Below are 25,466 nucleotides of genomic sequence, written 5' to 3'. Positions count from 1 at the left end.
GTCCAGCGATCGGAAGAGTGACACTTTTGCTGCCTTGAGTTGCCGGTGGAATCGCTCGATTATTCCGTTGGTGGCTGGATGAAAGGCGGTGGTGTGGATCTTCGACGTCTCTGTTAGTGCTTTAAACAGGTGGGACTCGAATTGTCGGCCCTGGTCGGTTGTCAATCGTTGTGGAACACCAAAACGAGCAATCCAGCCTTTGAAAAATGTTTTCGCTACGGCGGCAGCTGTAATCTCCAACATGATGAATACTTCCAGCCAACGGGAAAAATGGTCGATTGCCGTGAGGCAATATGTAAAACCGTTGGATGGCGGGAGCGGTCCAACCAGTGGCGTAGCGTAGTGGAGGCGGCAGGGGCGGCAAAATTTCACAATAAATAATAATAATATCTTGTAAAAATTTAAACCTGTACAATACACAATAATCATGATTATTCTTGCTGAAAAGTTCTTTAGAATTACTGTATATTTTAGTCTTTTAAACTGAAATACCTAAATAAGGGGGCGGCGAAATTTTCTTCCGCCCTTGGCGGCTGACACCCAGGCTACGCCACTGGGTCCAACGATGTGGATGTGGATGTGGTCGAATCGCTGATTCAGCGGAGCGAACGATCCAGTCGGTGAGACGGTGTGCCGGGTAAGGGTCGATTTACACACAACAGTGATGTGCCGGCAGTGACCGTTTGGTGCATAAACATCGATAAATATCACACATAGCCAATCAGAGTTTCATCTACGACACGTGATTTGTATTCTGTCAATCATACAAGTGTCGTACATCAAACACTGATTGGCTATGTATGATATTTATCGATGCTTACTGCACTGTGCCGGCACGTCACTGTTGTGTGTAAATCGACCCTAATTTTGTTTTTCTGGCACACAATACAGTTTCGTACAAATTTCTTGCAGTCGCGCTCGATGTCGGGCCACACAAACGACTTAACGAGACGACACGTTGCTCTCACCCGCAGGTATGACAAACCGTGTAGTGAAGCAATCGCCTGATGTCGGAAGTTTTTGGTCACAAAAGGACAAGCGTTGAGTGTAGATGTATCGCAGTAAAGCTGTACCGTAGTATTCGGGATGGTGATCCGTTTTAGCTGTAGGCCTGTGTTCAAACAAAGGAGTTACCTAAGTTCGTCGTCGGATTTATGGGAAGTCGAGCGCCTGCGTGATAGACTCTATACGGGACAAGGCGTCTACTGGGATGTTGCTGGCTCCCTCGACGTGATGGATGTCCGTGGTGAACTGTGCTATAAAATCTAAGTGGCGAAACTGTCGGGGTGATGCTCTTTCGGGTTTCTGCTTCAGGGCAAAAGTCAGTGGTTTATGGTCGGGGAATAAAGTAAATTTCCTTCCTTCCAGCATATGTTTGAACTTCCTGGTAGCAGAATAAGTGGCATACAACTCACGGTCATAAGCGGACCACTTTTTTTGTGATTCTGAAAGTTTCTGACCGAAGAATGCTAATGGCTGCCAGTGTTCGTCAATCATCTGCTGTAAGGATGCTTCCACAGCAGTGGATGATGCATCAACCAGTAAGGATAGAGGTGCAGTTCGTGACGGGTGGGCCAAGAGTGCAGCAACAGCGTTTTTAACGTTGTGGAAGGCACTGTCGGCATCGGGGGTCCACTCGTGGTGATCTTTTGGACTCGGGTTGCCCTGGAGAAGTTTGTTAAGTTCTATGGTGATGTGGGCTGCGTTGCGTACAAAACGGCGATAAAAATTAAATAGTCCCAAAAATCAGCGTAAATCGTGGACAGTAGTTGGCTTCGAAAACTCGATAATCGCCTCAACTTTTTGCAGTAGTGGACGAATTCCTTTTGGGTTGACTAGATACCGGAGGAATTGCACTTCATGTTTGCCAAATATGCACTTTGACACATTGATTACGACTCCATAGTTGCAAAGTCTAGTAAACAATGTGCATAAGTGCTATAGATGTTCGGTTTCATCTCGGGACGTTATGAGTATGTTGTCAATAAATACATAGCAAAAATTGACGTCACGGGTAACTTCGTCCATGATACGTTTTCCATGCAGCCTCAAGGAAGTCTAAAACTAAAACTTTACAACTTCTAGTCTAATTAGTTAAGAGACTATCTTCTCTATCTCAAGGGATTTTATTCATTAAAGTACGTACATTTAATTGCATAGTTTATGAATTATGTATTGCTTTCTCTTTCGTCTCTTCTGATTTTTCCTGTTACTCAACATTCTGAGATTTTTGTAAATTGAAGTAGTCTTGGTCTGTTCACTTTGAATTATTGGGATTCTATGTTTTGCTAGAAATGACTGTTGTTGTTTACATCATTTTAAAATATTATGTTTTATTTGAATGCTCTCATTTTAACAACAAATAAATGAAAACATATCTAATATACTGTGTTTCAGTTATCATTACAGATATACAGAATATAAAATTAAATTGTAATTTTAAAAATGGATTTTGCTACAATGCGCTCCATCTTGGTTCTTGGATCCTGCTTGAATTCGTAGCTCACCTGTCGAGATCTTAACTTGGCATGGTAATTCCAAACAGCTGAGACAAACCAAAGTTTGCTAAACTCTAGTTACAAATAATTGTAATAGTTCCACATTTGATGACTAACTTTTTCAAAATGGTTTTGACTATTTACGTTTCCAGTTCTTTTAACTTTTTGAATTTACATTATATACTGTTGTAATTATTCATGCCATTACTATATAAAAACCACAAAATACGTATTTTTTATGTTATTTTGTAACTATATACCATAATTGTTCAGTTATGTTCTTGTGCTGTTGTTGCAACACCAGTTCTTTATCGATATTGATCCATTATGCTAAGTTTCCTGATACTGTGATCCTGTTGATATCATGTCTATAACAAACTTTCAACAAACAATAGGCTACATAGTAACTCAGAATATTTTAAAATACTAAGCTCAGAAGATTATTATAATAGGGTATTCTGTATCCAGTTTATGTGACCAGACAGACCATCTCCCTGTTGTAGTGGACCTTGGTAACTACTGCCTTACTCCCTTCAATTGAGCTACATTGTTTGTGGATATTCCACTAACCAGTATTGCTATACTGTAATATTAATTTCATCAAATTTATTACACTATTACATAAAAGAATTATTGTACCTGCTGTCTGTAAGTTGACTTTTGAATTTTCAAAAAAAATCTCCAAAACTAAAGGTCAACTTAAATGGCAGATATAAGATGACTTTTACCACCAAGCAATAAATGTCTCTAACAATTCATATGTACCACTTACAATGACTCCAATGGCCACCACAGATATTTCCAACTGAAATTTGTTTGGTGAATTCACTTAACTTATTGAATGTAAACTTTTATTATGTTAATATCTATTTACTTTTTTTTTTTTTTTTGTAACTCTTTCCGCCCTGTGGGCACTAAGAGGGCCTCTTATAGCAAGCCCATTATGGGTTCGGCCAGGCCCACAATGGGGCGGCCGGGTGGTGAGGGACGGGGACCGACATATCGGATGAACCACCCCCTGAAAAATTCCTGGGGATTTTTTGACCCATCTGGATTCGATCCCGGGTCCCCAGGGTGGCAGGCTACTAACCTTGAGCGCTCGGCCATCCAGCCAATATCTATATACTATGCACTTATATATGAATGCTATACATATATGGTTTACTTCAGCCATTTTTTTATTATTATTTTGTCTTGTGGGCACTAAAGAGGGCCTTTTAATCAAGCCTGTCATGGATCACAAAGCAGCAATATCAGATTTGGATGGTCTGCAATGGGGCCTGAAATATCAGGGACAGATCACCCTAAAAAATTTCTAGGGTTTTTGAATGTCAAAATTCGTTCCCAGGCTATCACCTTAATCTGACCATATGCATCTGCCAATGGTCATAGAGTTTGTTTGTAATTTCTTTGTAAACTGAAGATGGTTACAGGATAACTGAAAATTTAATAAATAACAACTTTGTTCTCAAATTTAAGTTTTATCTATCAAATAAAACATAAATTTTAGTAAAATTAAAACTTTGCTCTAAGATAGCATAATTGTTATTCAGTTTTTGTCTCAAAACATTTCAATCCTAACTTAGATTATTTTAAATAGAAATGACCAATTTTTTTTAATTATCAACAGACAGAATGCCAATGGTTTATTTAAACAAGCTAATGGTATTTGTTTAAATTTAAAAATCAATCTTAATCCATTATTGTCACAATGACTATATCCAACAATTTTGGATGCTATTAATTGTGTCTCGTGTTCCTTTCTTTTAATGCATTTCAAATAAAAGAATTATTGAAAACAAGATTACAAACAAACATTTATTGCACTACAAATGTATTTTATGCATTAAACAGTTTTTCTATCATGATTGAAACATTTAAAATATTTCTGCTGTATAAACATTATAAGAGACAATGAGATGTCATCAGGAGTTGCTATTTTTCAACAAAAGTATTTGTCTTTAGTAAGAAATTAAAAAATAATGTAGTCTTTCAGCATCTGTACAGGATCATGATTGATTCATATATTTTTTTTTTACTAAACTAAATAAACATGAACATAAAAATAATGCTATCTATACAAAATCTCATATTTTCCTGAGTCACGCATCATCATTATTATTTTTTTCCTGTAAATAATGTTTGATAATTTTACTGTACAAATCCGGCTAATAAATTTAGATTTTTTACAGCACGGATATATTTAATGACTTATGAGTGGTGAATATCTTACACGATTTGAGACTGTCGATTAATGTCTTTGTTTTGAGTTTTTGGAATGACGACAGTAAGGCCGTTATTGTTGAAAATGGTAAGAGTCGATGAACACGAAATATTTACATAATCCAAACAATCGTTGGGATCGTCGATGAAAAAATATCTAGTTGCGGTACAAAATCACTAATTCATCCATTTCCGACAATTTGGTGCACCACAAAGACAAGGAATCTTATGCTGGTCATCTTCAACTTCAAACTTATAATCATACGTTAACTAAATAAAATAAAAAAAAATAATTATGAGTTTTCAAATTAAAGTAAACTATTTTTTAAAACAGATTCAATACATCAATAACCAAATCCAAAGTTTTAAAGTTTATTTTTAAATTTATTTCTTTATACAGGTGCAGAATGAGGGGAAAAATATATATATATAAAAGTTGTAGATATATTTTATTAATTTATTCTTAACAAATTTCTCTTATATTTAATATAAATAAAAGTTTAACAAAGTATTGGCGTGCACGCACACAATTTTATACAGAAAAAAAAGTATTTGCTTTTGTGAGGAGCTAGCTGGGAATACAGAGTTGGTAAAACTCATGTATCGCTTAATTAATTGACTGCCCTGTTGAATGAAACAGGCCCGCAGAGTCAAAAGATGGCTTCCTAAGACTTTAAGATGATACAGGATTTCGCAACATCTCCTGTAAGTTGCTTTTTCCTGACACCAGCCTGGTTATAGTGTTATACTATGTTCGCACACAATCCATGACTCATTTCGATCTCGATTTACCTACAATCTGGATTGTGACTGTCGCTAGTTGAATGTCGTGCTGTTCGCACAGCCAGTCCGCTTGAGAACAACCAGGCTATTACATGCAATGATAAAACTGACATAACTACACGGTAAGTCATGAACACCAACAAACAAAATGGAAGTTTTGGTTAGAAATAAATATAGTACTTTTTCTTGCCATTTATCTAATAATAGACAGATGTCATCGTCTCTCCAAATACAGTATCTTTTTTATTTCTCTGTCGATAGCCCGACAGGTGTTCTGCCGCCATCTTGTATTTTCTCGCGTGCGTGGGATTGTGGGATCTCTCTTATGACTGGATCTAGTTTCAAGAACTCTCCTGACTCAATCGTGATTGAACCTCATTTCAGTTGAGATTGAAATGGTCGCACCAAGACACAGTCGCCGACCTTGTTCACAATCTAGATTGTAATGCTCAGTATGAAAGGGGCTAACAGGCATGCTAACATTCATTCATGAGGGATTTCGAGTGGGAGGGTTGCAAGTAAGTGGAAAGAATGTAGGCTTGGGGTTGAGACAGAAATGACCATGTTAAACAATAACAAAGATTTAATGGAATCAAATAGTGAAATAAAAATACAAATTAATGGTATTACAAATAATATATTCTAGACCTATCTCGCAGAGAGAGATCAAACTATCCAACCAAATCTTAATTTAACCCATACGCATGAGAGAGTGTTTACATCAATCTAACATATTATACTATCTTCATAGTAAGAAGCTTGTTCTTGTCTTGGTTGACTTTGTGTTCATTATATTGGGAGAGGATTGTGATTCTTTTAACATGACATCTATGTGGCTAGTTCGTTTCCAAGAACTGCGCATAATTTCGTATGGTACTCTTCCCTTGAAAAACTACCCAGAATGGCAAAAAATTCCCCTTTTTATAAGGACTTCTGTCTGGCTCTCTCTGACAGCCCAGTAGCATGTGCAAGGGCCGCATCTGATTCATCCCGCATGTAGGCCATCTAAAGGAAGTTCAACCTTTAGTCAACCACTAAAAGGAAATTTGTTTCCTTTCTCTCTCAGAAACAAAAGAATTGTACATCCTTTTGTGAAAATTTATCAAGATAGAAAATATTTTCTCATTCAAACTTAAAATGTTCTTTTAACGATAATTCCTTTAAAATAATTAATCCCTTAATCTTGATTCTCACACTTTAATGTGAGTCTGAGGCACTGGAACAGATTTTTTATGTCCTGTTTTGTTTTTAAAATTTTATTAATCATCAGAAACACTTAGGATCATAGAATGTTGTTATTTTGATTACAATGTTCTATATTGCTGTTGGGAACAAAACATAATCAAAAATTCATTAGGAAACCCATAATCTTTTGAGTTTTATTTTGTTTTTTAAAGTCCATTAAAGCAAATATTCTTTCTGATTAGTAAATATAAAGGTAACCAAACCATTAGATCACTGATCTTATCTCGACTTCCCAATTTATCTCATGTTTATAATATATCAATAACAATTCACATACAACAATAAAAAAAATAAAAAAATTGCATAAATCCATAAACTTAAAGTAAAATATAACAATAAGATAATGAGAGATTAAAGTTGTCATTATAAACAGAAAAATTTGTAAATTGGTTACCTCTTCTCCTCGCGTAATTCTTCTGTTTGCAATAATGAGAATTTTATTTTCTCTGTCAATTTGTACAACTTCAGCTACACAATTAGGATTACATGAATGATTCATATATCTAGCCAATCCTCCACACAAAGTAGCATCGATAACTCTATTTTCGTCCAATCTGAACATGTAAACGCCCCTATTCTAAAATTAAAAATTAAAAATAATTTACAATTTTATTCATACATTATAAATGTTTTCGAACATTTAAGAAAAATATTTGCAGATTATATTTTACTGTTTTTTTAAATTCAGAATAAGCATTATTTTAATGTATAATTTATATAAAACACGCAGATTTTTTCTTGTCTACTAATTTCACCATTGACTTGACATTGCATATGATATATCATTTCAGTGTGAATTGAATATTATATCATTTTGTCTTTTAAAATAACTTACTAGTAAATGTAAAGCAGCAACTAAGTTATTTTAGTTAACTTTTATTAGATAAACTTCTATATCAGCACTTTTTCAGTCTACACACCCATTTCATAAAAATGGAAAATTTCATATACCACTTTAATTGTTCATATATTAAAAATAGATAAAGATATAAATGGTTTGACAATGTAACTTTAAAGAAATCATAATCATAAAAAACTGTTTTTGTATTTAATATTAAAACAATAATGATGACAAATGTTTGCAATGCTTTTTGCAGAGATCATCATTAGTAATGCATTCTAAATTATTCAATGTAATTTGAAAATGTATAAAATATTTAAAGGTCTGTAAAAAAAATAAGTAAAATAAAAGTTATAAACATTTGAAATCATGCTGTAGAAAATTTTGAACTGACTATATGTAACTTTGTATTCTTTTAATTGAAAAACTGCTAATTTAAACTTATATTTGTTACTCATTACAGTTTTTTTTTGCAAACTTACTGGAAGTGCTTTTTAATCCAGGTTCAAAAATGTTGCTCTATTCAGATTTATACATAGAAAAAGTGGAGATAACATACATATTGTAAGGGAGATATAATCAAAATTATACTGAAGAAAATTTCAGTTTCAATTTTAAGCTTTATATTTAGTAATAGTAGTAGTAGTAAAAAAAAAAAAAGTAGAATATTTTGTGAAAAATTTTCCACCAACTTAAGCTTCTAATTTCATAAAGTACATATTTTTATGAAACTTTTTAAAGTTTTTTAAATTGTTACTATTTTTCTCATATTCTATTTTCAGTGACTCTTAAGTCTAAAAAAGTTTCCTATGTAGATATAAACTGTAATTTCATAAAACAAAAAAAAACTTTTAGAATATAAAAACTTACATTGAGAGATAAATTTTAAAATATAAAAATGCATTAATATAAAACAAAGGTTGTAAATGTAATATTTAAATGCAATGTCTTTGACATTTCCAGGATTTTCCAGGACAAGAATTTTTAGTAATCTTATTTTATGCATATTTTAAAAATTATTTAGACCTTTATAGTCAAATATACACACAAATCATATTTTTAGTATAACATTAAATAATTCAAATCTAATATATTCCAAATTTTAAACATAAAACTTGAAAACTGAAGTTAACATGTTTTAGAAATTCTTTATAACTGTCACATATTTCAGTTTCAGTGGCATTTACATTTAGATAACAGAGCTATTTATACAGATTTAACAGAGATTTAGCTACATTTACTATGTCTAAGTGTGGAACATTTCATTAAACAATTACATTTTAAGGCTTAAAAAGTTGTAATAATCAAAGGAATGAAAACAAAAGTAAAATGTGACAGTGCCAAACAATGCAGAATACTACTGAAAAATAAACAGGAATGCTAATTTTCAAAAACAGACAATTCTCATTTTTTTAAATTTACACCAATTAATTTATGATCTATACTGAAATCAAGATATATTATTCAGGAAAAAAATTGGTACAGTGTCCAATGTTTACATCAAGGTCGCCAATATTTTAATGTACATTTACGACATTCTCAGATAATAATTAACATATTTGCATCCTTTTTGGAAGACTCTGTAGTAAATTTCTTAAAATATTTTGTTTTGTGATATTTTAAACCGTAATATTTTGTATACATTGATAAGATACTATACCCAGAAACAAAAATTTATATAATCTCAAATAAAATAAAAGCTCCTGTTGAATTAAATAATTTTGGTAAATTATGTTCTATTTAATTGAACAGTATATACTACTATGCTGGATCAAATGATAGCACAAATATAATGGTGAAAAAATTATATTAAAAACATTATAATTTTACATACCTGTGCTTCATATATAGCTTCATTTCTCTCAGCTATTTCATTTCTTATAAGTTGGCCAATGTATTCTATAACCATTGTATGTTTTTCTATATCTCTAGCAGCATATAAGCCAAGACCCTATTAAAAAATATCAGATTCAAATTTAATTAAATTACATTTTTAAATATATAATAATATAATATTGCATACCCACTTAATTAATAAAATAATGTATTAATAATACTAGCAAATACTGAAAATATATTAAAGTGATATCAATATTTATGTTTAATAAAGTTTCTTCTTTTGGTGCCCTGTACATTCTGAATGTTGGCTGTCATCATGGCTAATGTATTCCTATTGCTGGCTCTTCTGAATAGTTCTTACAAAGACATTTCATACCAGTTCCTCAGGTTTCTCAGCCTTGAGATTCAACATTGTCCTGGTCCTCTTTTTTTTCAGAGATTTTCCTTTGTATAACGAGTTGTAGATTCAGTACTTAACACCATTTCTCATCATGTGGTTAAAGTATTCTAACTTTCTTTGTTTGATGGTGTTGAGCAGTTCTTGTTGTTTATCCATTCGTCACAATATTTCTACATTGGTCACATGTTCTACCCAGGATACTCTTAGAAGCCTTCAGTAAATCCACATTTTGAAGGCTTCGATCTTTTTTACAGATGTTTTGGCTATTGTCCAAGATTCAACTCTGTACGATAGCACTGGAAACATATAGCATCTGATTGCTCTAGTTTTCATATCAAGGGTTAGGACATAGCAATTTCCTCGTAAGCAAATACACCAACTGCTGTAAATGATCGGGCTAAATTTTGGATATATGATTATAGATTAGAAATAAATTTGGCACTAGAGTTAGGCATTAGGTGCCATCTCTTATTAAAATTAATAATTATAATTTAGCCCGATCATTTACGGCAGTTGTTGGTGTATTTGCTTATGATATCAGGTTTCGTTTGATGTGTATATTTGTAATTTTCTCATTTTGTGAAAACAGTTCTTGTCTTTTCTATTCACACTCTGATCCCTATATCATTATCCCAGTTAGCATTTAAAATACTTCCCAAATAATTAAATTTTTCTACCCTCAATTTCTTTTGATCCAGTCATCAACTTGCCCTGAGTTGATGTCCAACTTATGACCATATATTTGGTCTTTTTTATGTTGCAATCTAAACCATATTTTTCACTTGAGGTTCTGACTTAATCTAGCAACATCTGAAAATTTTTAAACTTGTGGAGAACAGTGCCATGTTATCAGCATAATGAATGTTATTCAAATATTTTCCATTGATATTAATGCCAATGTCAAGATCAGCCAGTGCTTAAAAAATATTTTCAGAATATATATTGAAGAGAGTGGGAGATAATATGTAGCCTTGTCATACACCTCTGTGGATCTGAATTTGCACTGACAGTTGACCTTCCACCCTTACCTGTGTGGTTTGATTCCAGTAAGGGTTGCCAATGATTCTGATGTCTTTGTCGTCAATGCCAATTCTCTGCAGATGCCTGGATCATCTTTTCATGTTGGCATCTGTCGAAAGCCTTTGTATAATTTAAAAAATATATATGTATGTCATATCTTATATCTCTGCATCTTTATATGAGAACCTGCATTGTAAATAGGGTCTCTCTAGTGTCCATGGAGTTCTGGAAGCCAAATTGTGTTTCTCCAGTGTTCTCTTCACATTTTTTGTAAATTCTGTTATGGATGATTTTTAATTAAGATCTTGAGCATGTGACTCATGAGGCTGATCATTCTGTATTCATCACATGGCATTGGCTTTTTTCAGCATGATGACAAAAGTTGATCGCAGCCAATCATTTCAGATGATGCTTGTGTCATAGAAGGCATTGAAGAGTTCTATTAGTTCATTAATATTCACTTCTGATAGGAGTTTCAACATCATTGGCTTTCCTGTTTTTGGATGTTCTTAAGGCTCTTATAACCTCACTCTTCAGTATTGGTGGTTCATTGTTACTGTTTATAATTGATTGTTCTCCTCTATTGTTATTGAATAGTTTTTCTATGTATTCTTTCCATATATTAAGCTTGTCTTTTATATGTACTGCTAAATCAATTGTCTTTTAGCAATGCACATATCTTCTGCCTGCACTTCTCAGCAGTTTCTCTGATCTTATTGTGCACATTAAAGAGATCATGATTTTTCTGATATTCTTTTATCTCAGTGTACAATTTGGTCATATCAGCTTCCTTTGCAGTTCTTATTTCTCCTCAAATTATCTTTTGTATTTCATCATATTTGGTTTTGTCTCAGTTTTTGAAAGTTTTTAAATCCATTAAGTGGAGTATGTTATCAGTCATCCATTCTTTCTTCTTGATCTTTCGTTTCCTTCTGCAGAAATGCTTATTGCTAACTTTCTGGATTATCTCTTTTATTCCCTTTCCTATTTATCTTCTACAAATGTTCTCACTTGATATGCTGTCATCTTTTCTAATTCTTCTTGTACTGTCTGTGTTATTGTTGCTCTTTGTACTTCATCTTTGAGGATGGTAATGCCATGGCCAAATTTATGTGATTTGAGGATAGACTTACACAGTTTCACATGCAGATGACAAACCAACGAGTTGTGGTGTGATGAAACATCTGCACAGGAAAGTGATGGTTGCAGTGATGCTGTTAAGAAATCTTTTATTTATCAAAATAAAGTTTATTTGATTTCTAACAATGTTAACTGGTCTATCTGTTGGAGATTTCCAGGTATAAAGCCTTCTGGGAGGCAGTTTGAACCAAGTATTGGTGATCACCATATCTTCCTCTGTGCAAAACTATATGAAGTGAGTCCCTCTTTCATTTCTTTCTCCGAGACCATGCTGCCCAATGATATCTTCCTCCTTATCCTGTCCAACTGTGGTGTTGAAATCGCTCATTATTATCATGATCTCATTTTTCTTCATGTGTTTTAGCACTGCCTTAATCTGATCATAGAATTCTTCAATCTGTTCCTCTACTTTATCTGCAGTTGGTGCATAAACCTGTATGACATTCATCCTGAATGGATTACTTCAAATTCGGCCATAATGACCTACCTGATAGTTCTGTTATGATACATACCGATCTCATTAATGTTTTATTTAGTATCACACCAACTCCATTCTGGTATTGTTCATCATTGCCGGAGTAATATGCTATGTATTCTGAAACACAACATTCTCCTGTGGTCTTACGCCATATCTTTTTTTTGTATATTTTATTTGTATATATATATATTCCCCTTTCCCTTTATTCCTCTACCCTTTGTTTCCCTGTCCCCTTTCTTCTGGAAACTTCTCTCAGCAGGTGGTGACGAACTGGTTATAAGACAAAAGAAACGGATAGCCTGGAGGGGCTAAAAGGGTGATAGACTGGTCACTTTTGGCTGAGACATCGAGCTGTAAGAACGTCTTTGGTGAGGTCTCCAAGAATTTCACACCAACGGGAGAAACGAAGGAGGCAGCAAGCTGAACGTAACAGAATCTAGAGAGGAACTCTAGTAATCTAATACAAAAACCCTTCTGGAAGTTTATCGAAGGAAACACGAAGGAGAAAATTTGAACTCTACAGTCATCGAATTTCGTATCGTCCAAGAAGGCCTGAGTTATAGCCATCACCACGAGTTCGCTAGCTAAGTTTGGGTACCCGTTCTTGTCTGGTTCTATCCTATTATCCACACCTTCTCTTTCCCTCTCTAGTATAAGTAGTTTTAAGTAATTAGTTATAAGTTTCTTTTTTTGCGTTCCTTTTGTAACGCGTCGTGTTCCTCAATTCTTTTGTCGCAAGACCTTAGAATAACGATTCTGCCCGAGTGTCAAAAAAATTTATGTCCAAGGAGTGTCGGAATACAAACGATAATCCTTTATAAATTAACAAACGTGGGTGAAAAATAAAATAAAGAAGTTTAATTTTCTCCTATCTCCTCATCGGACTCTTTTTCACCATGTGCGTTTTACAACACTCCTCTTCCTGACCATCTCATCTCATTTATTCCCATTATATCAATATTTAGTCTCTTCATTTCATGCCATATGTTATGAATTTTACCACTTTCATAGATACTTCTGATATTCCAGGTACAGATTTATGGTTAACCAAGGGATTCCTTGCACCTTCTGTCCACTAAAAGGCAGGCAGGGAATGAGGGCCAATTGTAATAGGTTTTCAGCCATGAAAGATTTTCCTGGAAAAGTTAATGCAGTGGTTTTCCCTTGCCTTCTGTATCATAGTACTAAGGCTGTTGTTAACATTTCAGTTGTATCCTTAGCTTCCTGAAGTTAAGCCTTTCTGACATCTATTGTCTTAGCCTTAACCTAGTAATGACCTTACTGCTTTCAAGGCCAGAGATGTTTTACATCTTCTCAGACTATATTCCAAATTTTCAAATAATAAAGTTTAAAAAACTTTTTAAAATTAAATTTTAACTCAAAAACATTTTACTTCTTAATTTAATTTTTATCTAGATTATTATAAATAAATATGTTAATAAGTAATTTAAAAATTAGAATAGTAAAAAAATTACCTGAATGTGTGACCTAGCAAGATAAACATTATTTCTCCATTCTGTTTTCATTTTTCGATATTGAGAAGATTTGGAATGAACAAATTGCTTAATATAGGGAGATGTAACTTCTACTCCACCAAGAGAAGACTGAAGAGAAGAACGGGAAGTATTGCTGGTGTGTAAAGTATGAGGCCTATTGAAAGCAAAATTACATTTTAATTTAATGCACAAACATGCATTTTATTAATTTTTTCAATAGTAATTTTTAGTCATTAAAATCATTATGAAATAACTTTTATTTTCAGGCAATAAAGAATTTTTAATATTTATGATTAATTTAGTGAAAAAAATCAAGTAACCTAAAAATCTATACACTATTTTCCATATTTCATTCATGCATAACTAATATTTGAATTTTAACTTGCTTGGAAATGTCATTAAAAAGATTTAATGTACTATACATAGAATTTTTTCAAAATTCCATATCTTGGTTATGAAATAAAAGATAATAAATTGATAATTTATGCTAGTTTTTTAATAAAGTATTCAATAATTACAGTATAAATATTAAATAAATATATATTAGAAAACATGATTTTCTGACATGACTTGTCATCATGAATAAATGATAAATTCTTTAATAAATAAACCTTTCTATATCATCATTGTAAAGATGAAATTTCCAACAGATTTATAATTACTTTAATTATAATTATAAGGTATTTTCAGCTGTTGATGCACCCTCTTTACGAATTATGGAGGAACTTATTGTTCCTCCATAAATCCATAAAGCATGAGATGAAAAAAACTTTTGAGAATTATGGAGGGTGATTTGTTCGTATTATCACAGTCACCTAAACACTAATATCTAGGTAGCATGTAGGTGGCTATAGTATTGTATATAAAGAAATTTAACATATTTTTGTATTTCATGCTTTTTTAATTTAATTATTGATAAAATATAAATTTTTGTCACCTAAATTATTAAATTTGACTGTGAATTGAAAGGAAAGAGAACAGATGAGTAGAAGTGATACTATATAGTTAGACTGAAAATTGTTATAAAAGAATAATTTGAATATACAGGAAATCCTCATTAGTTCAAAATTCAAGGGACAAAATAGTTGCAACTTTGAATTATCTGAAGTATACATATTTCTGTATAATGTGGCAAATGCCGCATAACTGATGCAATTTATTAAGCAAGTGGAATATGGCTAAGTGTACAGAACACTATTTTTGTTAATTAATAATAATATAAATAAACTGCATATAAACAGGTGTCTGGTGTCTGGTGAACCTCACAGGCTGCCAGATAGGTTTTATAAAAAGTAAAGCAGAATTGCTGGAAATGTAGCCCAATCTTGCAATTCTGAAACCCAGTTGCATTATGAAATAAGAGAAAAAAATAATTCATGGGTAAAGTGACACCCAAAAATGTGTTACTGTGAAAGCAAAACTGTATTGACAAGATTAGAGTTGTTCTTGGTCTATTGTTCTCTTATAGTATGGAGGCACTTTGATCTAAATGAATGAGGTAACATACGAGTATCACAGTTTGGATAGAATTTTCATCTCAAATTTCAAACTAACCAAATTTCTTAACATGTAAATCTCTATATCCCCAGCCGAGACAAACAGTACAATTACAAACTAACAGGATTTTGAACTATCTGAGTTCAAATTAACAAGAATTTCCTGTATACTAATTATGATATCTTTTCTAAATACAGTTTTAACTCTGAAAACAAAAATCTCCAAATAAAAATAATTGAGTTGACAACTCAAAGTGACCACTTTAGAACTGCATGAGTACAGGCAGATTTGTAGGCTGTACTTTCATCTATTCATTGTAATAAATTAATAGTTGAAGCTACAACTCAAAATGAGACTGAAATTCCTCACAGTAAGAAATATTGTAGTGTGTTACAATGCAAAAGTAAAGTGATTCCAGGAAAGATAAGCTTTTATTATTTCCCCAAAAACTACTGAAGTGGAAACATATTAAAAATGTGTAAAAAAGTTTTGAAGTACATGCTATTACATAGTAAACATTTTCTGGTTTGTGACTTCATTCCAAGATCACACTCGGTACAAGTTATTTCATACAGATTCCCATTCATATTAGATGTTTTGCAAAAAACATACTTGATCTTCTGTTTTTGTACAATATTGCTCTAATATCCTACAAGAAACCAAATGTTCAGCAAAAAGAATCTATTCACCTTTTTTTCATTGTCCTGCATACTGAAACAGCTCATCCACATTTATTAAAAACATGTCTTTTGAATTACGTGCCACAAAAACATGAGATTTGACAAACCTCCATGTATTTGATCACTGTAACACCATTACTGTTACTTAATTATGCCATCTATAGGAACTCAAAACACAATTTCTAATGATAGCTGAATTCTATTTAACTAAGCTTATAAATTAATACATACTGAATAATTTCTGATCTGCTAACATAAAATACAATTTAATAATACACAAGTATTCCTCACACACTACAATAATTAATTCCTATAAAATCTTGTGTAATGCAAAATCATGTTATTGGAGATTCCAATGAACCATAGAAGGCACTGTGTAAATTTGAAATGGGGGGTGCAAACAGAACAAGCTTGTTTACCTTAATATATAAAGAATTACATATTGTAATTATGGAAGTAGGTTTATGTTATTTGAAAAAGATGAAAATATGGTGAATGCAAATTATATTAATCAGATTTCAAGAAAACAATTTAGTTAAAATTATTCTTATTGGATCATGTTTACAACCTGCAGCATTTATAGCCCTCATCTTATAAAATCACTTTTACCAATAATATTTATAAAAAAAATTCAACAACAGTTGTAAGGACTGCAAATATACAATATTTGCATTGCTGAAGTTCAAAAAAAAAAAATGTTAAGACATTTGTATATTATTATTTGTTTGTTATGTATTTTTTAAATTTTGTTTGCTTGTAAGATAGTTGCATTTTAACATTGGTTTATAAGAATCAAATCTTGACGAACAATCCCAGGAATTTTTCAGAGGTAGTCTGTTCTGGATACAATGGGTCTGTCCCTTACCACCAGATGATCAAAAGGTCCTCCTAGTGCCCAAGTGTAAAAAAGGTCCTTTCAGTGTCCATAGGGAAGAAAAGTAAAGAAAAAAAAAAAAAAAAAGACTTATAAGTGATAATAAGATATTTCAAATTTAATATTTAAGATATACAGGCAACACTCATATAATATGGAACTTTTACAATGTTTTGCTTTAACATGGATAGAAAATTGCAACAAAACTTTCATAACTTGGTATTTCTAAGCTTTTATGTGGGAAAAATCCTGCTATTATGTTAGATGTAACATTTCCATTCTTTTTTGCTGATTCATGAAAATTAGGGATTCCTAATTTTTTAGAAAAAAAATTAGGAATCCCTGCACTTTATTTTGTCAAGAAATCCCCATATTAGGTTCGTGTTTGTTTGAGACTATTGAATATTTGACAAGGAAGCATACAGTTTGTGACTTTTAAGATTTCATTAAGGTTATTTTGATTTTTATTTCATTGGTTATTAATTTTTTATGAAAAGGTATCAATAAACTTTGCTATTATGATTATATTAGAGTAATTTCTTTGTTATAAATTAAATTCCATTTCTTAATTATGTATAATGAAATAAAGAGCACTGCTCAAAACAAACTCTAGAACAAAAGAAAAATCAAGCTAGAAGATACAAATTTTGATTGTCTTGAAAAGAAAAAAAATATCACACACTGCAAAAGGTTTAAATTTTAATCCAGATCAAGAATAAAGAAGAAAAGAGAATTGCTAATGCTGTAAAATTTTCTATTTCTGTACATTTGATAAATTTTTTTGTTAACTTTTGGAATATAACTCCCTTTTCTCATACTGGTTTTTAATCCCAGGTAACATGGTTTCATACTCCACGAGATTTTAATTGGAACCTAACTATCATGTTATAGGAGATTGTCTTTAGAACTGAGTTGAATCTTTGAATGAATTAAGTTATACCAATATTAAAAGTGCATGAGAAATTCTTTGGAATAATTTATTTTAAAATAATTATTAACATATTTACATATCATCAAATGAAATGCATTAAAAATTTATCATCTGTCAATATAAACTTGCAAAATAATGTTCATTGTTTTCAATGACAGAAATATTTTCATTGGAAAAGTGATGTAAGGAATAATGTTTTATCTTTCTATTTACTCAATGTACATTGTGGTAAATGACAATAATCTCAAAGCCTTTTCAGTCATTTTAAATTCTTAAAACACAAACTATTTGAATTTTTTCCCTGTTTGAGTTAATTAGAATTTTTCCTGTCAGAGGATGTTAATTTGGCTGAACTGTATGAAAAGAGTGAATGAAATTCTAAAACCTAACAAAAATATATCATCTTATTTTTATAATTATTGAACTTAATTTATTTAAAAAAGTAATAGCTAAACAGACATTCTACAAACAGTGATACATATATCTCAGATAAATCTTGTTCATTTAATGTTCTTCCTCATAGTCACATTGTAAAGCATGAGATGAAATCAAATCAGAATATTTTCTCATTTGATTTGTTGCAGAATATCTTCACCTTATGAACCTTTTTTTACAGCATCGGAATTTCATATATCATCTGTTCTTTTTAATCTGGATTTGTTTGCTTTTGTATCATATATCTATATTAATTTCATGCAGCTAAGCAATTTTGAAGCACTGTTCTCAATTTTGTGGTGTTCCTTTTAGTTGAAAATTTACATTCAAAAAATAAGATTCTAATTACTCAGTTAAGTTTATGCCTTACTGTATGCTTTTCAGTGTCAAACTTGAAATTCAAAATTTTCATTTACACTAAGATTTAACCTCTAAATTGATTTATTTCCAACACCATTTCTATCAAATCTGTTTCACCAGTCTCTTTTTCTATCATTAATTCTTGAGCATCTTCAGAAATCGTATCATTCCTTCAAACCTTGATCTCTTAGTGAAATAAGTTCTACTATTGTATGAATTCCAATTTTTACTGGTTTGATGATATTTCTTGAATGACTGATTCTAGCAATGCATTTTCTAATTTATTTACAACAATTAATATTGACAATTTTACTTCAATTATCTTCAGTTTTAATATGTTACATGATGTATGCTTCAATTCTGTAATTGTATGAGAAAAAAACTATGTTATAGAAGTATTATGTTATACAAGGGTTGCCTATATATAAATTTTTATGTGAACTTATACAGAGAAACTGAAATATTTCATCTGAAAAGATAAATTTGAGGAATTTAGGATAAGAAAATAACAAGGAAAACCAATAACCATAAATTAATTTGAGTATTCTTCTGAAAATTAGAGTTTGCAGATGGTTTCAATATCTCTATTACAATTCAATTTATTGCATTATGATTTAATTTAAACATATTTTAAAAGACAAAAAATAAACTTATAATATAATAAATCAAACTTCCAATAATATGGCTAAAAATACACACACAAAACAAACAGATCTTACTTTGTTCTTGCTTGAATTCATTTATTAAATGACAAAAAGCTAATTAATAGTAATTTAAAATAAAAATAAACCACTTATTAAAGAATCAACAGTAACTGATGTCATTCTTATATACAATAGACATATACTGCTGAATTTTAAGAAATAAATAATCATTTATTGAAGAATATATATTTGTAGTGACTGCTTATCGGTTTTATTCAAATAATAGCCATGGCTATACTTTTAACTGCATATTTTCTCTGCAGTTACTGTTCAAGGCAGTTATTAGTTCCTTTGCACATACCCATTTGTACCTGTTTATTAATACCATATTTAAACATTTTTTAATGAAAGTTTATTTTTTAAAACAAATTACTGTTATGTAATTGTTAACAAATTCTATTATGACAACTGGTATCTTTCTTTATATTGAGTGTTATTTTCTGTAAACAAAGAATACAAAAATAATTAAAATACATCTACAGTGTATTGTATATTTTACACATTTATTTTTCTACTAATGTTTATTTGTTAATATAGTACTTACCCATCATAGTTTATAGTATTTATTAATTTTACATTGTTTCCCAAGTTTTTAGAAATCCTTGAATAATAGCTGTCTACTATTTGAGAGTGGTTATTATTTGAATAAAACCAGTAAATGCATAAAGAAGATAAAATTTAAGTATAGTGCAATCACAATTTATTTGGAAACTGTATTTCTTTTGTATGTGTTAATAAAAAATTTGCATACATTAAGACCAATAGTCTCATAGAAATACTTTAAAGTTAAAGGGCTAGAGATCTGCCAACACTTTAATTATCATCAATGTAACATTTTTCTTATGACAGTTAAAAAAGAAATATAACTTCAGAAATAAAATAAAAATAAATAAGTAAAACTAAATTTTTGATTTCTGATTGATTCTGCAGTTATTCCTTCACTATAAAATATAAAAATTATTGAGTTTAATAACAGATATTTTAAAATATTACTTTATTATTTAATTTTTTTCTATTTTAATATATGAATATATTTTATTATTGCCAAAGAAAGAGAAAAAAATACAGTGAAGCATTGAAAAGCTGAACTTATTGGTGCTGGAATCCATCCAGATTTTCAAATGTACATGTAAATTGGCATTTTAACCACTGTAAACTTCAAATACAAAAGATTCAAAATATAATTTATACAGAGTCGTTATACTTAAACAAAAAATTATAAATTTCAAAATTAAAAAAATATAAGTTCTGAACGAATGTTAAAACATAAACAATTAATTTACCATTGAAAGGGATTATTAGCCATTTTTCAACAGCCAAATCTGAATTTTTGGTGTCCAGATTTTCAATACTTTACTATATTTTAAATAAATTCTTAAAAATGTATTAAAATAACTGTATCTGACTTAAAGTATTATTACTAACCTTTTGAAGTGAGTTCTTAGTTTTGGCTCAGTACGTGCACAACCAGTTGGATTAATTGCTAAAGGCAATTCAAGAAATGGTGATCGACCATATTTGAAATTATAGTCACTAAGTGTTTCTACTCCTGGAAGCTAGAATGAAAAATAAATAATGTATATACAGATACTATATATATCTGTATATATAGATCTACTTTTATATTTAATAGTTTACTAGTAAATAAAATAAATTTCAGTTTCAAATACAAAATACAGTATGACCTCATAAACCTTTCTGAAAACCTCTTGTAAATTAAAATCTTTTAATAGGAACAAACATTTCCAATATTTTTATGGTTAAAATTTGTACCTGGTTTTAAACCGGTCAGCCTGGGTTACACTGAAACCAAGATGGCCCATTTTAATTACAAGTTAATTTGTAAACTGCACTATATTAGATAAGATTTACAAATTAACTTGTAAATTGCATCTAGTATATCAGTTGCAAAATTTATTTATGTCAAGTTAAGAGAAGAAGTATCAGAGTCAATGATTTTGATGTCATCACCGTAATTAAGAAAAACAGATTGTAAATGATAGAAAAAAAAACTGAAAAAAGGATCCTTGTGAAATATCAGAAATGAGAAAATTTGAAACTATTAATTTTAACCTTTAACATTCATAAGAGAGTTTAATTATTTAATAATTAATTAATTATATGCATATTTTTCAACAATGCATAAAAATATTGATTATCTTGATATAACGTATATTTATCAATTAAATATTGTAGATTTGACTCAAGGAAAAATTACGTGTGTGATAAATTTATGAAATTTTACACAATGTTGACAATACAAACACACACACACAAAATTACTCTGCACATTAATATCTTAAGTAACAAATTATTTACAGTTAACTGTACAATAATTTTGTCATTTGTAATTTATTTTTAAATTTAGTTTTAAAGTTTATATTTATCATGTTATTTCAAGATCATAATTTTAATTTAAAAATCATATTCTATTCTGTTTTCTGTTCTATATTTTAACTGATGTAATCACAATAATAAAGACAAAAGTACTTTTGTTTATGCATATTTTAAGTTATTGTTATATGCAGTGCACTTTCTAAAAATATTACTTCCTATGCATATATGGTGACTAAAAAATTTGGTTAATGTGAGCCTAGGTATACAAAATGGTGGCGCTTCCGGTCACCATCTTGTTTGCACACGCAAATGTGCAAATAAGATGGCAACCGTCGACAATAACCTAAATGCATCTATATTTAAACTTTTTTAAAACTAAAACATTTTTAAAATGTAAATTTGCTACTTACTTATTCCCCTGCTTTTGATTACTTTTCCTACTCTTGGACCAGAAATGAAAAATAAAAAAGTCATCATACTACCTATAAATTCAATCGATGCATGGACAAAGTGAATTACAAGATTCTATACATCAGTGGTTCGAACAAAATTTGCCTGTATTGTACATAAATTTTACTCCTCTTAGGAACTGCAGTCTTACGATTCACATCTCTCGCCTTTTCATCTACGATAGGCAGCATCTCCACAGAGGGTGGCACCTGTGATCCACGGCCACCTAGCCTTCCATGTGTCGTTCACGTTGTCTTTCGGGTCAGAAATCACTATTACATATCCTTGGTTATGACAAACTGAACACGTTTAACACACTTTTAAACACATTTACACACTATAAACACACATTTAAACCATGTTTAAACACATTTACACACTTTAAATGCACATTTGAACCACATATAAACCCTTTACAAAATTTTTACCTCACTTACACAATGTTAACACACCTTTAATACACTTTTATGACATTTAACATGCATTAAACACATTAAGGACACGTTTAACATGTTAATTACCATTGACAAACTTTCCTTCTTGATAACTTTAGACTTTGAGTAAATTGTACAAATTTTAAAAAAACACACACACTTTTAAAAAAATTAACAATGTGCATAATTCGTCTACATCATAACCAAAATTTGAAATTCACATTATTCCTGATGTTTCCTGAATGGAATTTTTTGATGGATATTTGCATATGAAGGCATCATTACTATCAGTGCCATCTACATTTTTTTTCTAAAAACACTTGCCATCAAGGTTACCGGAAGCGCTGCCATTTTGTATACCTAGGCTCACATTAACCAAAAATTCCGTTTTAGAAAAAGTAACAATAATTAAAAGATATTGTTTAATACTATGAATTACTTATTTTTTCTTTATAAATGTACACATTGTGTTTCTACATTTATTTTGTAGTATTATATTAATAGTATCTTCCAAAGTTTTTGTACATTTCAGACTGCACTTTTTTCTCTATTTCTTGCTTTGGATTTAGTGTCAGTTGCTCAGTGGTGCCCTTTTAGAAACCATGTTTTCATCTTTTCCTTCCAAAACATTATCATTAGCATTCCTTTACAAGAACACAGTGAGGACAGACAATATTAGCCATTTGTCAAGAGATGACCTCTGACAAAAGGAGGGAAATCCCATCCCTTTTGCTTTTTATGTCAGCACCAATTGATCCAGGCAATCATTCATTGCAGCCAATATAGTAAACAATTTGTTTTGTTAAGTATTTATTGTGTCAGTCACCAGAGTTTCTTGAAAAAACAGAATCTTTCTTACTCAGCAACTGCCAATAATATGCACTGGATATTGATACTTTTTATGCTATCTGCCAGTAGAATATACTAGCACAATTAGAGCTAAAAAACAGCCCTGGAATGTGTGTGTGTGTGTGTAATATCAACATGAATATACACAAAATATATTATAATATAAGTATTGTTATAAAATGATTTTTCTATTAGATTATTTAAACTATTTTGAACTGTTTATATAATACTAGTAGCCCGGGATGCCCCTAGTAGGTGTTCTAGCAGCAGCAGTGTCATTCCGTGGTATAAATAATAAAATTGCTATTACAAATAAAAATAATAATATATACTATTAATAAATAAATTATACTATTAATTTAAATAATAGCTGAAAATCATCGCCATAGATGCCCCCTAGTGCGCATTTTAGGCATTCTGTAACAGATTACGACGACAGATATACAGTAGAATCACTAGCTTATATAAGTAGATATATCATACCAGCAAGATATAAAATACATAAACTGTATACCATATTAAAAATATGTGATGTATATACAGTACACATATTTTAGCATAGTATATAGTATAGCCAAATTATGTTTTTTTTTTTTTAATAGAATAAAGTAGTGTTTAAAAAGTAAATTAAAAAAAAGTAGATTAACTATGAAATTTAAACAATGTAATATTAAATTTCTTACAGATTCTAATATACGAAGAATAGCTGGTTCAGTAAGACCAAACAAATCTTCTCCAGAAATAAAATTAGGGAATACTTTAATTGTTTCTGCTTGTTTTCTCATTTTTTCAATTGGTTCCAAAACTTTTTGCCACACACCTAAAACATTTAAGAAAACAAATATTTTGAAATAATTTGTATAAGCTTATTGTTAAAATCATCCTAAAAAACTGAATTCATTGAATAAGCTATAATAGATCTTAGACAATGTAAAAATAAAAAAAAATCCCTGAATTGCATCCAGTTGTTAATTCTTTCTTATCAAAGGATCAAAATGTAAATACACACTACTTAATGAATTCTATTAACAACATAAATGTAACTTAAAAAGATAAAATTAATTGTTATCAAATGTCTCTGTTAAATTTTTTATGCTCACTAGACTATATGCCTAGTATTTAATGATAATGGTAAGTCTTAAGGATAATAATAATAAACTTTCCAATTTGTAATGAAAACCTAAAAATGTCTATTTGAAATAATGAAAACAATTATATCTAGTAAGTTATTTTAGTAAAATATGTTTAAATTTTATGAAAGACATTGATATCGTTTAATATGGAATTTGGATGTAATAATATATTTATTGTCCTTTGAGTTGTTAAGTTGATATTTAGTATAAATCAAATAAATTTGAACTGTCAAGTATAAATCAGTAGAAGTATATTGTAATTCATATTTTGTTTAAATTACAATATGTAAAACATCATTATTTTGATGTATTAACTATTTCATTCTGAATTTGAAAATTTCATATTAGCAATTGTAAACAAATGTAATAGTAGATATGTGTAATTGAACATAAGTATTCTTAGATAAATCTGATATTCCAATTGCAAAGAATCATAATTTATATAATTATCTATGTCTACTTGTTGTTGATTTTTTAAATAAAAAACTTAAATCAACACCTTAATGTTCGCTGAGAGATTTATTAATGTAACTAACGTTTTCGATCTAATCGATAGATCATCTTCAGGTTAAACAGAATGTTTCTTAAATGGAACATCAATTTCAAAATTTGAAAATATAACCAGTAACATCAATAAAAATTTAAAAATATAACCAGTAACATCAATAAAAAAGTAAAACATTGTAAAAGATACAACAAGTGTAAAATAAAAACGTTTTACTCATATCCAAATATAATATTATCTATCCTAACCCGTAATAATTCACCATTAAAATATACTAGAGCTCACGTGCCTCTTATAAGTTTTTAACGGCATAT

General features: G+C 30.3%; 1 protein-coding gene across 11 annotated transcripts in view; it reads right to left on the bottom strand.

The window, feature by feature from the left end:
* Positions 1-4,302: 4,302 nt before the first annotated feature.
* LOC136989019 (histone-lysine N-methyltransferase 2C-like) overlaps positions 4,303-25,466 on the bottom strand; it is a 293,266-nt gene continuing 272,102 nt past the window's right edge. For all 11 annotated transcript variants that reach the window (XM_067287031.1, XM_067287037.1, XM_067287034.1 and 8 more), the window contains 6 exons: positions 24,198-24,334; positions 20,870-21,000; positions 13,943-14,117; positions 9,425-9,541; positions 7,144-7,326; positions 4,303-4,991 (listed from right to left, as the gene is read on the bottom strand). In XM_067287031.1, the coding sequence (XP_067143132.1) occupies positions 4,899-4,991; positions 7,144-7,326; positions 9,425-9,541; positions 13,943-14,117; positions 20,870-21,000; positions 24,198-24,334 (836 nt within the window). In that variant the 3' untranslated portion in view covers positions 4,303-4,898. The remainder of the gene's footprint in view (positions 4,992-7,143; positions 7,327-9,424; positions 9,542-13,942; positions 14,118-20,869; positions 21,001-24,197; positions 24,335-25,466) is intronic.

Source organism: Centruroides vittatus, unplaced genomic scaffold (assembly GCF_030686945.1).
Source record: "Centruroides vittatus isolate TY-2023 unplaced genomic scaffold, ASM3068694v2 scaffold_435, whole genome shotgun sequence".
In the NCBI taxonomy this organism is placed as follows: domain Eukaryota; kingdom Metazoa; phylum Arthropoda; class Arachnida; order Scorpiones; family Buthidae; genus Centruroides; species Centruroides vittatus.
This window is presented reverse-complemented; position numbering and strand designations above follow the sequence as displayed.